At 37.5% G+C, this 15480-nt stretch overlaps 1 protein-coding gene across 1 annotated transcript in view; it reads right to left on the bottom strand.

Annotated features, from left to right (window-relative positions):
- Positions 1-3300: 3300 nt before the first annotated feature.
- Positions 3301-15480, bottom strand: part of ap1m3 (adaptor related protein complex 1 subunit mu 3) — a 47804-nt gene continuing 35624 nt past the window's right edge. Inside the window, exons 7-12 of the mRNA XM_015054959.1 lie at positions 13224-13366; positions 11511-11582; positions 10363-10521; positions 8955-9080; positions 7535-7610; positions 3301-4739 (exon numbers count right to left, since the gene is read on the bottom strand). Coding sequence (XP_014910445.1) covers positions 4717-4739; positions 7535-7610; positions 8955-9080; positions 10363-10521; positions 11511-11582; positions 13224-13366 — 599 coding nt within the window. The 3' untranslated portion in view covers positions 3301-4716. The remainder of the gene's footprint in view (positions 4740-7534; positions 7611-8954; positions 9081-10362; positions 10522-11510; positions 11583-13223; positions 13367-15480) is intronic.

The following is a 15480-nucleotide window of genomic DNA, read 5'->3' as shown; positions in this document are numbered from 1 at the left end:
TTTTTTGTTGTTGCTTTCTTTATGTTTTTCCAAAAGGAATAATTGCAAGCAATAGGAATATATGTTATCATCTCTGTACTGAAAACATCTACATTAGCTGGGATATTCTTTTAGGATATTTGGATTTCACATTTATTTATTTTTTCTATTAGCTGAGAGAAAATAAGTAATGGTTATATGTTCATTCTTCCCAGCTGACAGATGAAACTGAAATTATCACTCCCACTGCCTCAACATCCCTGGTTCATCTCAGAAATCTGTGTTGTTTTTAACAGCGTGATGTCACATCATTCAAAACACCTTATTTAAGGCATCACAGGAAAATCTTCGCTGTACAGAAGGTTAGATGATTGATACTTTGAGTGTTTCATCAGGACAATGATCCCCAACGCACATCAAAACTGGTTTTGGAAAAACTAAAACAGCAAAACAGTAAGTTTCTGGGAAAGGTTCAACATCAACCCTACTGAAAATGTTCTTAAATGCCAGACTTGTGCCAGAAAACTAACCAGCAGTGATAAAATATACAGCCAGAGTAATACCAGCAGCCTTGGGGACGGCTGCAAACACAAAAATGTCAGAAAGCCTCTGAGGTTGTTGGGACAACAACATCACACTATGAAAGTCAGAGCTTGAATGCATTATTAAAAGTCCAAAATAATATGGAGTGCTTGTAAACATCTGACCAGAATTTTTTACTTTAGTGAAACATCCTTCCAAGTGAAATTTCAGAACTGAATTGGATAGACAGATTGGGGCCTCATCTGCAGTAATGAGGTCTGTTTAGTAAAAGAAAGAGAAGAGCTGAAAATCAGAGATGCTATGATAAACAGGAAGTTTTTTTTTTCTTTCTTGCAGCTGGCATAACATTTTGAATGAACAAAAACAATTTTACTTTTGTTAAAAGTTTGACAAGCCATTCAGTTTCATTTCATCTCAGATAAACAACACATTTCCATTGTTTTTAATCCGAGCATTCATGCAGATCATGCCGCTTTGTTGTCTGAACACAAACACATCTTGCTGCCTTGAGACAAACAGGGTCAAACAGTTAACCATTGTTCAGACAGCAGACTGAAAGAACAATGCACAAGGCCATGATCTTTAGGGACTGGTGTAGGCTAGTACCACTTTTCCCCCCTGAACACACAAACAAAATAAAAGCTTTTGTGATTTTGCTGCTTGTATAAAACGTGTCCAGGGATGGCACAAGAGCGCACCTCACTATAAGCCACACCCACAAAGTCTTTTTTTTTTTTTTACTGGAAACTTACAGATATAAGCCGCTGGTATCTCTGCCATTCTCGGTTTTCCACAAGGACGCAGCGGAGGTCTGCGTCCTTAACAAATCTGCTATTAAAGAGGCAGCCTTGCGTCACCTCCGCCCAACCATGGATTCGTTCACGCTGAGCTTACATGCAGCGGCTGTCACTCTGTACTCCCAGCTTGATAGTCTTCAACTTAAAATCATATGAACTTCTTCGTGTGGGTTCCATGATGAGCTGGTATGAGTTTGAAAACATTTCTCCGTCGTGCCTGCTGCTAGCATGTGCTTGTTCTAAATCAACATTTTCTTCTTTGATTTCCAAGTTTGACTTCCAATGATTCACTTCCTGCTAAAGAGCCCCCTGGTGGTTGAAGAAAAATCCACAGAAAAGTCGCACCGGGCTATTAGCCGCATGGTTCAAAGTGTGGGGAAAAAAAGTAGCGGCTCAAAAATAATATTCAGAAAAAAATAATATTCAGAAGATTATGACATTGTTAGCCTAAAGTGTTGGTCAGTTACATAGTTTTTGCTTTAAAATCTATTTCTATATGAACTTGTATGGAATTTTGGGGGAACACACACTTGTGTTTGTAAGACCCAATAAATCAATGCATTTAAGGATAGAAAGTAAGCTATAAAGCCCAAGAAAGTCCCAGCAGACCCGACTGATAAAACGGTGGTAAAGTATAGACCCTGACAAGAGCAAAAGAGAATTTAAAAAGCTTCTGGCAATCCCTGGGGCTCAGTGGCCTCAATAATTGTTAATTGGAAAAAGTGTAGAGGCACCTGCATTCATTGGAGATTTAAATGTATGGCTCGACTGAGCAACCAACCAGAAAAGGACTTAAAGCAAGAAGAAAAAGTCTGTCTGTTCTGATTAGTCACAACCAGTAGACAACAGAGCTCCAAGGACAACACACACATAAATCCAACGCTGACCCTGTTTCTTGCATTTCTGTGACTTTAATGATTCAGAGACAAAGAAATAAAATCCTCTAAGATATTTATGGACAAGCTGATAGTAAATTGATAGTGGGTGAAAAAAAAAAATTACAAAGTCAAACTAAACGCCTTTTCAAACTGATTGTGATGACATGGTGTACCTATAAAACTGCCACTGCAGTAGCTAACTCACTCAGATCGGACTCCGCCAGCCACACATTGGTGTGTGCTTACACAGGAGCTCAAGCTGACAGACAACAGCATCATTAGCAAGAGGTGTGTGGTGCCTGCACACCCTCCCACACCACACCTACAAACCGATACCTCTGACTGCATTTCAGAGGCTTCTGTGTTGTTAGTATGATTCAGACACACAGAGATAGATTCGGTCTTTTTAGGTGCTGTTACAGAGTTTCCGAATGCATAAATAACCACTGTCCGAAATGTTTAAATGTTATCTGAAGCAAAATCCATGGAAAGGACAGCTGGTTGAAGACTTTTGCACATTACTGTTGGTCTGACAAGTGCCCAGCACTTCGCCAAAACAACCCTAAAGTGCAGGATGGTGGTGCTAGAGCGAGTCTCAGACACACTCGTATTTTTCAGGGTTGACAGGGATGAATGCACACATATACTGAGAGGCACTTAAAGAAAATAATCATCTGGCAGTTTTTGAGTGGCCCATCTCTTCAGTTTGACAAAGCTCAAAAGGCTCTGCCAGACTGAAAGAAATAAACTGCCAAATCCAGGTGTGCAAATCTGCTCAGAATAGAAAACATAAATCTGCAGCTGATGGCAAAACAGCGTTCAACAACGTGATGAATGATTAAGAGAGTGGTGAAGACATCTAAGAAAATATGCTATCACTTTCTGAATTAGAATGAAATAATGTAGTTTTAAAGAACAATCTTTTACTAATGGACAAAGGGTGTAACATAAATACATTGAGTCGCAAATAGTTCAATGGAAGATCATCTCTGCAGAGAAAGGAGAATTAAATGAATGAATTTCTAACAGTGGTATGTAGGTAATTTTCTGACATTATTTACAAAGTAGGAGTTGGTCAAAGAAGCAAGGAAGCAAACTTTCAAGACTGGTTACAAAAAATGGTTTATTTCCAAATATATCCCTTTGTTTCCTATGGACAAGCAGTTGATAAATAAATCAGACAATATCACACACTTAAAAAAACAAAAGGGCCACTTATGTTTGTTCTGATCCAAGACGAAGGAATGATTGCCATAGAGGCCCTTAAAAAATATTCTAAAACCAACTGTTTAAAGCAGTGTAGATGAAGTAACATGATGCAAAATCAATGAAAGAATCATAAAAGCCAGACGTCAAAAGCCAGCAAAAGAAAACAGTACTGGTAAGAGTTACAAGTTTACAAAGTCAAAACTTTGTGAAGTAAAAAAGAGAGGAAAAAGAAAAAGCTATTCTACCTTAGCCCTTCCCATCACACTGTTAAGACTTCTTAACCCATTTGTTCTTTGATGCTTGAATCCAAACTGGATAAAATAATGCTGTAAAAACAAGAGATAAGATCAAGATTTTTTTTTTCTCAGGCTTCTTCCTGGAGAGTTTCAAAGCTGTAAAGCAGATTTCAACAACAGGGACAAGGTTATAACCTCAGTCAGTGGGTTTTATCTTACAGTCGATGCCTCTGACAATATTGTGCCTTATTAATCATTGACCTGGTTGCTGGTGTTGGTTTCAGTGCACTGAGGATTATGTTCACAGTGCCTGTGGTGACGGCAGACATTTTCAGGGCTCTGAACTTGTATTGCAGTTCAGGCAGAATATATATCAGAGATAAAACTGTATCACAGTGATGTTTCAAAGTGATCGAAATATTAATGACAAAAAATATGGGGAATGGGAACTTTGACAGCTTAATGAGCCGACTGATTTAAAGCTGTGGTTACGATCCTGCATAAAGCAACAAGGTAATGTTCTCCACTGAAGAAGAGAAATTGGAAGCACATGGCACATTTTAAATTTATCATTTCACAAATCTCCATTATCTATGTCCCTCTTGAAAATAAAAAACTGCTTTCACTCAGAGCTGCTCCACTCCATGTAATCAGTTAATTTACATGTTACACACACAAAACATCACATCATGAGTAACACTTAAAATGTCAAGTTCTTACTAAAATTGTGCACTAAATCAAAAGAAATATGACATTAAATGTGGAGCAGCAGAACTCTGAACCAAGGTTAATTTATTATTCATGTAATAAAAACGTTGCACTAGAGTCCTGGAAAACCCTTCGATGAAATGTAGGTCAGAGGTGATGAAACACTTCTTCCGTCTTTGAGGATTGTAAATGCAGAAGACATGACTTCCAGTTACCATTTACAGTGGGAGGAAATGCTCAGATGTCCTCCTGCTCTTGTCCTCAGCTGTCGTCTCCTGACGCTAAGCTGGAGAAATGGAGACAGAGGAGACAGAGACAGGCAGAAGGAGAAACTACCCATTCGTCTAGCAGCAGCAGCTGTGCCCTTTAGTTCGTCCGGAGCTGGTAATCTGCCAAGAAATGTAACAGTGGAGCGTTAACGCCGTTCCCCCATCGCCCCAAAATGTGCCATCAGAAGTGCTATCAAAGTAGGTGCATTCCAATAAATCATATTTTAAATATCTGATAAAGTTTAAATGAAGTTAAGTGAAGGTTGTTTCCAAATTAAATCTAAATATCACATTACATCACATTTATTGTGAAAGGTTAGATCATCTAAACCTCCAGTAAATAATTGTTCAGCATCAGAACTGCAGTGAGTAAAATCCACCTGTTTGAGTCAAACAGGGAGAAATATGAACAAGATCCACTTTTGTTTCAAGATGCAAATACATGATTGACAAATCTATGGAATCAATGTTTAATTGCCCTTATTTACCTACTCACTTTGGAATATACAGCATCCTCCAAATCAGTGGAACCCCAGAAATGTATATGTAAAAAGGCCCAATTTCTTAAAATCATAGCACTATATCACACAAAATTTTGTCAGAGCAAAAATGAAAAAGTTTAGAACATCTAGAAGTCTGATTATGGCTGACCGATTAACTAAGTTTATCCTCCTACCATGCAAGTTTGGTTAGAAAAGAACCAAAAAAAAAATCGATTTTGTTTGAGATGTCCAGCAAGTTTCAGAAAAGTTTTCATTAAATTAGCTCTAAATTGCATTTCTGTAAACAGTATTTTAAACTCAAATTGTAAAAGCTCCTTTATGATTGCAAATATAGTAGAAATAGGACAAGAATAGTTATTGCCATTCAATGTTCATTAACTTAACAAGACTGCATGAAGAGTCTAAACTATTTTCTCTATAACGTGGTCATACATCAGGTGCAGCTTTGAACACAGAACTACTCTTCTATACATATAGTTCATACAAACTCAGCCCTTATTTAATGCTGGTTCTGATGATCTCTGAGCCAAACCAGAACCAACATCAACAGCTGATGGGAGATGTGACAAATACTGCTTGGCAAATATATATAAATAAAAAAAACTCAACAAAACACACAACACTTTGGCATATGCCTCTTCCCATATGGAACGACTGAGCATGTTAACCATCCACCTCAAAATGCAATAACTAAAAAAAACTGGAAATACATATTTTTGTTTCAACTCATCAAAATTGGAGAAATGTAATGAACAGTTGAGAGAAAACTCGTTTAAAACTTTCTTTTAACTTAAATGTCATAATCTCAAGCTTTTCCCAAGATATGACTGTTTTATTTATCCCTCCACTCCCCAAAACCACTACATGAGGGGGGGGGGGAATCACTTGACAGTTAATATAAAGTTCTTAGTTTAATACTTTTACATACTGCTTATAGTTTTTACATTATCCTTCTCCCCTCTTAAAAATCTGAAGAAAATCATCAACATGTTTTATACCTGCCATTGCTTCATGCTGCCTTACTGCTGTAAAGTATGACTGGATGTGTGTTCAGTCATTAATAAGTCAGTAGCTTCAGTCTACAGTATCAGGGCATTATTTAATCAGCATGAAAGTAGTGGTGAGTGAAATTAGATCTTGTCCTTCTCTCCCCCTGTGCTGTCGAAGCAACAGTGAGAAAGGCGATAGCGTTCTCTTCAGTCACCATATTTCTCATCACTCTTCTTACTTTCATCTGTACTCATGGCCGCCCTCCTGCCCCTTCCTCTTTCTCCTTTGCCTCCTTGCTGATGTAGCAGCAGGCAGAGTGAGGGGCAGTGGCATTTGCAGAGTGCCACCCTGGGAGCCCTTTGGCACTCTTTGGCATCATTCAACCTCTTCAGTTCCTGACAAAGCCAGGTAATGAACATGACAGATGCAGTAAAGATGACTTTTGTCCCTGTGGATAGCAGGTTTGGCACTTAAGGATTTCTGGCGGCGGGCCAGCGTGGGGATTTGGTCTCCATCTCCATATCATTTCTGTTTGTGCCCTTCATGAACCCAGTGTGGTGGTACAGAGGATTATACTGAAGAGTATTACTTTAATGTGACTCTAATCCTATCCTATGAATTGCTTTGTAATATTCTCAAAAACCCAACGTGTTTAGAGGAAAGGTTTTACTACATGTTACTGGAAGGGTATAGTTATGAGTAGACTTTCTAGATCTTGTCCTTAGTGCCACCCAAGGACAAGGGAGGCACCGAACAGAATGATATCTGTTTGATTTCATTTTTGTTCAGACATAAACATAAGTGAAGCATTTGATTTTGATCACATTTCTTGCACTTTCCTTCACAGTTCCATCACATTACATTTCCCTTTTCACCTCAGCCCTATTTTTTTTCCAATCAATCAAACTTTATTTATTGAGGACATGTTGTGAATGTTATGAATTGCGTATATAGACAAATGGATGGACAAGTGGCTGAGCAAACATACAAAAAAGTAAAGGGATGGACAAACAGATGTTTAAATGGATGGTCAAACAAATGGGCGATGGATAGATACACCACTTTACACCATATTTCTTTCCGATTCTCCATTTTTTCTGGCAATACTTATCCACACCTGAAAAACCATATTCCACACTATGTAGAAACTCTCTTGGTTGTAAGACCTTCCAGCCTTTATTGAGCATAAATCTAATATTCAAAAAGCCCATAACAAGCATTGCCTGGAGTCTGGATCACTGCTCACTGGGTTTTAACTTTTTTTTTTTTTTTTTTTTTTTTGGGAGAAAAACCTTCTGCTTAAAAAATTGCCTTCAAAAAGCCCCACACTTTATCTTAACCAATGCATATTTACTCATGAATCCAGGTCCAAGGGTTGTGTATGCATTTCATTGTTAGCTTTAACAGTATTTATTCTCTCACCTCCACTTTGTGTGATGTAGCGCACCCACGGCAACGCCTGGTAGCCACTCTTCTCTATGATCTTTAGGTAGCGCACCTGAAGAAATATACATATTATTTATAGACATTTCACTCATTTACACATAAGCAGACACACAGTCTGTAAGATATTCATTTTGAAGGCTGTGATTCGGCCATTAACTTCACATAATGTCTGCATCAGTGTTTCTAGCTGATGTGAACAAATTTGTGCATCGTTAAATCCAATAACTATCACTTTTATGACGCACTGAAGTGTTTACAGAGTGTGTACAATTATTAGGCAAGTTGATTTTATTACCGAATAAAGACAGTGCTCTCAGCCAGTCTAAAATTGTTCATTAACATCAGACCTGAATATTTAAAGTGAGATTATGGATTCCTTAGGAGAACATTTATGTATCAACCATCATTTGGTAGTTATTAATGTGCAGAAATATTATGAAGATTTTTTTTTCATCTTATTAGTTTGTTAAAGAGAGAATAGTAAACTATACTGTTTACATTTCTGTAAAAAAAAAAATAAAAATAAAAAATCAGTGGCCTGGACAGCCACCATTTTCCCCTCAGCAACAGAAACTCCAATGGAGTCTCAGTTTCTTGATCTGTTGACCATCAAGTATTTATGTAGCAGCAACCACAGCCTCCCATACACTGTTCAAAGTGGCTGACTGTTTTCCTCCATGAATCTCTTGTTTCAGAGAAACCCACAAGTTCCTAATAGTACCATTATTGATCCAGCCATGGCCCCATTCATTTGATCCGTCAAGAGTCACTTATATCTCAACAATACATACAAACTTTGACAACTGCATCTTCAGATATGTTTGATATTGATATTTCATGTTTGGTGTAGACCAGAAATTAGCCTTTCTCCCCTTGGTCATATTGCTAACCATTGAACATCTTGTTTTTGTTTTTTTTTTTGGTAGGTTGCAGTTCTGAAATGTAACAGCTGTGGAGCAGAATAGGTCACATGTTTGGCAGATAATTTGTGTCATTTACTTTCCACAATACATTTCTCACAACTCTGTTGACTATTTGTAACAAATCGTTAGTTAGTTATAGTTTTCCTCCCCAAAATCTTGGAAGTCCAAATAGTGCAACCTCAGTTAAATCAATTTTATAGCCTATTTTGCCTGAGGAATAAAAGCTGCCTAATAATAACGCACATCGTGATACAAGTGTTGATCTCCTGACGCCACACAGATAAATCCAAACAGTCAGGTAATGCTCACTTTTCTAATGATTGTGGACACAGTGTATTTTTCTAGTGTTTAGTGTGATATGAACTACCCAAAAAAACGACCAAATAGACGCAAAAATTTGATTTCACCATCTTGAACAAGACTTCATGTCTTGTTCAAGATTAGAAAACTTGACTGTTCCTGAGGAGCTCTACCTGAATCCCAGAGACTGTGAAATAAGGGATCTCAAAATCAACGGTGATTGGTCTCTTTGCTTCCAGCTCGTCGCTCTCTACACTGGGCAGCCCAAAGTGGGCCCGCATCACATACTCCTTCCCCCCCTGCAAACAGAAACAAAGACCAGGAAACATATTGGTTACTGACATTCAGGTGATACAGAGTCTTGTAAACTTCAGATATTTTACACAAGGAAAAAACAACAAACTGCATTTATGGTAAGTCAAGACAACTTCCTCAGGCGTAACAAGGTGAATCATTTTATAGAACTTCTGGCAAATCATGCTCCACAAGAGACACATAAAAATTGTTAATCATTCTTCAGAACATTATATGAACACTGACTTTATCACTATGTACTTTGGTTTTATTGCCTGGACATCAATTATTGTCATTTCTGACTTTAAAACCTTTCAGATGAAGTACTTCTCTTTGGACGTTTAATATTCATCCCATGTAGAGAGGAAATAATGACTTCAAATCTGGCAGGAAAATTGTGCAGTCATGCAGTCCCCCAACTGTCACAGCAGGCTGATTAATAGTTAGATAATAAGATTGCAGATTTTTATAACCTTGTGCTTTTACACAAAATAAAGAAAAACAAGATATTCCTAAGTATCTTTAAATTATTGATGAAAATTATATTTCAACAGTACATGCACATAATTTTAGTAGATTTTTTAGGTAAAATGGTATTTTTAGAGCAGGTTTATACAGGGTTGTAACATTTACAGACTGATGCTGCTTGCAAGTGAATGTAGCCACTGGCTTCTGGTTTCAACCAGCAGCTGCTTTGTTTGTTTCCTCAACCTCCTTCATTAATTTCTTGTTAACTGAGGCTGTCTGGGAGAATATGCAATTTTACAGCGTTCAAAGGTGAATAATAGCACAGAAGTTACACATGAGCTGGATAACAAAACCACATCGGTAATTCTTAGCCCTTCCTGACAGGCTGAAGGTGTAATGAATTACAGAGAAGATATCACAAGTTGACAGATAAAAGGAGTCTCAACTGAATTAATGGGCATTAAGTTGTTGTTGTTTTTTAAGTTTGTGAGAAATTCATTTAAACAGGCTTTAAAGCAAAAAGTACCAGCAAAATGCAGATTACCAGTAAAACAGAGAGGAAGAAGATAAAATGCATGTGAAGAGATCAGACAATGCATCCTGTTTATCTGAACACAACAGCTTCACTTTGTCACAAGCCTAAATAGTGTGTAAATATAATTGCCCTCAGTATTTAAAAAAAAAAAAAAAAATACAAAGGAAGATAATAGCACAACAAAAAAAGTAGACTTTGCACCACCTGCAGTGAACATGGTGTAAATACATTTTGATATGTTTACATGTGTATTCAAGTGACTTAAGTAAGTATTTCACACTAACAGGGAAGGATTTGATGTTCCACTGAACTGCGCTCTTCTCAGGCACCCACTTGGCGCTGCCGGTGCTGGTCTTGAACTTGGGTGAGTCAGCGTCACTGGGCACCGGCACCATAATGGACACATTGTTGGCAGTGGAGCGACTTTTAAATTGACTACGGGCCTATAGAGGGTGACAGAGGACAGAGTTCAAAGGTCACTCAAGAGATTTTGAATGAATTACATCCTAAAGATTGTACAGATTTTAATTCTGAGTGTATGTTGCCTTCAAGGCATCAAACAGATGGCGAATGGAAATCCATTTGTCTCATAGATACTAGAAGACATTAAATGAAGGGGAGGGTCTTTATTATTTTTATTTATTTTATCAGAAAATAAATTATTCATTTTCCACTTTTTGCAAATAAAAAAACTGTATGCAAAAAATGTCATGAATTACTGTTTTACAGTGCAAACCTTATTTAACCATTTCTCAGTGGCAATTGGTTCCCAAGTCTTTTGGAAACTTTCTCATCTTTACAATGTAGCCTACAGAAATTATTTTCTGCAAAGTATCTCCAGCTCAGACTGATTAAGAGTTGTTGCCCTGCAATCCAAGTTTCGCCACAGATTTTAACTTGGATTTGTGTCAGGACTTTGACTAGGCTGTTGTCCTGCTGCCCCAGCCTCAAATCGTTTTCAGCCTCTAAAAAGGTTACTCCTAGGATTTTCCATTTATCTTTTCATCTTTTTGGTTGCCTTGCAGTTTTGCCATACTTATTATTTTTATTTTATTTATTTGTTTCAAGGGTAGCCCCTTGAGATGTATCACCTCATTTTCAATGGGCTCCTTATACTTGTTGCATTATTCATGATTGGACAGTCTTCTGTAAGACATTTAAAGCTTGAGATATTGTTATTCAAGCTAAACATAATTGCTTCAAAATATTATCCGTAAAACCTGTTGGGTGCCGTTTGCTTACCAATATTATGGATATCAGAGTAAAGGGATCTAAATAAACACTTGATCCACTGTTTAAATAAAAAAGAAATGTTGGATTTTTTTTAATGATACTGCACTTCTTCATGTTGATCTCACATAAAAAATGAAAAAAAAAAAAAAAAAAAACACATTGTGGTCAGGCTCTGTTTATTTTTGTCACTTGTCCTTACCTTCACTTTGATCTCCACACGGCTGTGAGAAAACTTTTCTATAACACTTTCAATCCATATAAGAGGCTTCACCTGTCAGGAACACACCAAGAGACACGGTCAGCCAGGTCACAAGACCAAGAGTGCATTACGCTGAAAACATCACATTATTAACAGAGCGGACAAGAGAGGAAACATGCTGTGCTTGTAAAAATGGAATGAATTAAAAGCAGTAAACATTTTAGTCAGGATAATAGCACATAGTCTGAGAGAGCACAACAAACCCAGGTCAATACACACTGGCTTTTTATTATTGCTGTGGTTCTAATTGGTCGTCGCAGCTCAAAATGGCTTAACTAGTTAAGTGCATGCTCAAAAACAAGTCCAAATAAAAGATTTATCAAAAACACCACAGAAAAATATTTGGCCTGCAGCTGGAAAAGAGGCAATTTTGTATATTTTTGTATGAAAGTCTCCACATTTGCTTTTCATTCACACAGCAGCAGTTTACAAAGATATTACACAATTAAATGTGGAAAAGGGCTCGGCCTGTGCTTTTTACACCAGCTATTCATCATTCATTTAATGATGCTCACATAATGAAGGTGCCTATTGTGCATTTTAAACCCAGGGAACAGCAGCTAAATAAAATAAATGAAGAATACAAGGGAGCAGGGGCCATGTGCGACCAAACCTTTTCAATGATCCAATAAAAGATTGGGGAAAGAACTGAATAAATAAAAGGGTCAAAAAAATATGGTTGCTGTTTTAAGTCTGAACAGGGAAGAAGGTTCTGTCCGTTTACAGAAATGAATGTGAAATCTACTGATGACTTTGAGCTTCAGCCTGCAGTTTTTCCCTTTAAGTTTCATTTAAACTATCCTAGTCTAGCATATAATTATAAATGTTATGAAAGCTGATCATGGTTTTTTCACCTTTTTGCCAAATGTAGTTTTGGAACTTCTCATTGACAGCGTGCTAATATTTGCAGCATAAAAATCTCACATTGTCCTTTGATCTCTCAGAATTTCGTCTATGCTTCTGCATCCCTCCAGTCAGAGACCACTCCATGCTCCTCCACCGTTAGACACCAGACACCATTTTTTTATGTAACACCAGTCACATAAAAAGGTTTCACTTGTAACAGTAACTTCTTCACGGTAACTGGATTTTCAAAGTTATACAAACCGTTTTAATTAAACACAATTAATTGGATTATTGTGACAATGATAAATCAAAATTCTTATGATAAAAAATGTATCATGATAAAATGATGCAACAGTTGGGGAGCTCTCATATTCTAAAAGATTTTCACAAAACCCTGAAAAAACCACGCCCCTTTATTCTTATTTAGGTCATAGCTTTTTGACTTGCCCTTGTAAATTATGTAAGCTGTTATATATTGTCTAGCATATTGTGCTGAAACACCAGTCACACAAAAATAACTTATGACTTATATAAGTAAATCTTAAAAACCAAAACAACAAAAAAAAACCCTGCTTAAAACGTGGATGGAATTTGCACTATTTCTCTCATTACTATCACTACAAATGTAAGCAGAAGTAGAGGAAGGAAAATATTTTCTGGACAAACAGAAGCGACTGTGATGCAGGTGTCCGAGGCGCGGTACAGAATGAGGTGAATAATTCATGTGTTCTTGGCTCTGGTAATCTGCAGGTGGTTGTTGGTGCGTGCGCTCTTTACGAGGACAGATTTGTTTGTGGGTCCGCTCACCGTTGTGTTGAGGCGGTACGACATAAGCTCGCTCTCGCCGTCGGGGGGGATGAAGGAGATGGTCCGGTCGTTCTCGAAGCGCGACAGACGGACGCACTGATGAAACTTCACGTCCTCCAGCTCCACAGTCTTGCTCTTCTCTCCTGCCACAACACACACAAACAGAAAGATTTAACGCAGTCCTGGGGGAGTGAATCAAGGTCAAGGTAATGACCGACCAACATGCACTCCATCTAACATGCACTGTAAGAATATTACTCTTCCACATCTATTTGCGCCCCCTTTCCTTCCCGACTATACAAATAGTTTGCAGCCCAAAAAATGGAGACATCTTGCCCTTGACACTGAGAAATATAACTACACCCACAAAATGAAATTAATTTCAACCTCAATTTTTGTAATTTAAAGTATCTTCAAGATAAGTTGTCAAGCTTCTGCAGCACCACACTTAAATAAAACCAATACAAGTGAACTAAAGTGAGCCTCAATTCACTGCTGTATGATCATTAATTACTGCTATTAATCACATCTTGATAATATTCTACAGCCTACAGCAGGGAAAACATAAACTAAAATATAACAAAATTCTAGGTTTTGAAATATCTCTCTGACACACCCACCTGACTGGTCAGAAAACAAAATATTAATAAATAAAAAAACCTCCCAATTTCAAAAAACACTGTTTAATGCACATGTGTCAAACTCAAGGCCCGCGGGCCAAATGTGGCCCGCCATGTCATTTTATGTGGCCCGCCCCAGCATTTTATAGGCCGATGATTGACTTAAAATAGGTTTTGAGCACAAATTGACTACAAACTACATCTCCCACAATGCATTCCGATTTTTACCAGCCAACATTATGGCTTCTCGCCACTAGAGAGCAGCAGAGTCACCCACCTCAAGCTGCTTATTGATTTTCCCAGCGAATAAGACCGACAAGCTAACATCAAAACGTCTAAGAAAAGAAAAATCGATTTACAAGTAAGACTGTGAATTGGTGTCAGGACGGCAGGTCGCGCTAGACTTTTTTTGTTATCCGTTATCTTGACCGACAACATTAAAAAAAATCGGTCATGTACTATTTTTATCCGTGAAATTACAATCATATTAACATCGGCTATTTCGTCGGATTTTATGCAGTTTAGTTAATATTCACCGTGAATCCAGATCCCATCACAAATTAAGCAGATATCTACATCTAAGCGACTTCACTTAAATTAGCATCACTTCACCCGCTGGGGTCTGAGCCTCCTGGTTCCCATCTGCAGAAAAATCTGCGCTAATTCATCAGTCAGTTGGATCCGTCGGATCCAAACAGATCAACTGAACTCTGAGTGTTTTACCCTGCGCGGTCCGGTGTGAGCTTTTACCAGGATTATTTATTTATTTATTTAGCGTGGTTTCGCTTCTCCGAAATGGACAGATGTTTTGTCTGCAGCTCCTCCAGAGCGCCGCTCTCCTGGGTAACGTGCACCCATTTGTTAAAGCCGCTGGATGAGTTACTCCCAGCGGTTTCTAAGTCTTCGCAGCGGCGGAGCCGCGTCCGCAGTGGTTGAGCAGCGGACTGCGCATGTTACAATCTAATTAACTTCTGCATCGTCATTTATTTCTTCAAGATAAACTACCGGCTCCTCAAATGGATTAACACAACGTTGCATTCTCTTTAGTTTTCTCTGGTCTGTAATGGAGACTTGAATTTAACGCTCCAATTCAACCAAAGGTTTGTAATGCGCTTCCTAACCATTTTTTATTTGTAAGTATTGATTTTATTTTTTAGCCATTTAGCCAAGACTCTGTAGAACCATTTAGTCTCTGCTAATGATATCTTCAATACATTTTTTGATCCCAGGCTTAGTTTATGGACTGAACAGACAGAAACAGTTACCATTATACATTTTGAACTGTTGATTTTATTTTTGAACCATTTTTTTTTATTGTAAAATGTTGATTTTATTTTTGAACCATTTTTTATTTCAAAGTGTTGATTTTATTTTTGAACCATTTTTTAATTGTAAAGTGTTGATTTTATTTTTGAACCATTTTTAATTGTAAAGTGTTGATTTTATTTTTGAAACCTTATTTATTGTAGTGTTTTTGAACCTTTATTTATTTTGAAGTGTTGATTTTATTTTTGAACCATTTTTTATTGTAAAGTGTTGATTTCATTTCTGAACTCTTTATTTGAAAGTGTTGATTTTATTTTTGAACCCTTTTTTTATTTTCAAGTGTTGATTTGATTTTTGAACCCTTTTTTTAT

This window comes from Poecilia latipinna, unplaced genomic scaffold (assembly GCF_001443285.1).
Source record: "Poecilia latipinna isolate Pla-1442-1.1 unplaced genomic scaffold, P_latipinna-1.0 Scaffold1288, whole genome shotgun sequence".
NCBI classification, from domain to species: domain Eukaryota; kingdom Metazoa; phylum Chordata; class Actinopteri; order Cyprinodontiformes; family Poeciliidae; genus Poecilia; species Poecilia latipinna.
The sequence above is the reverse complement of the archived record's forward strand: the minus strand, read 5'-3'. Positions and strand labels throughout refer to the sequence as shown.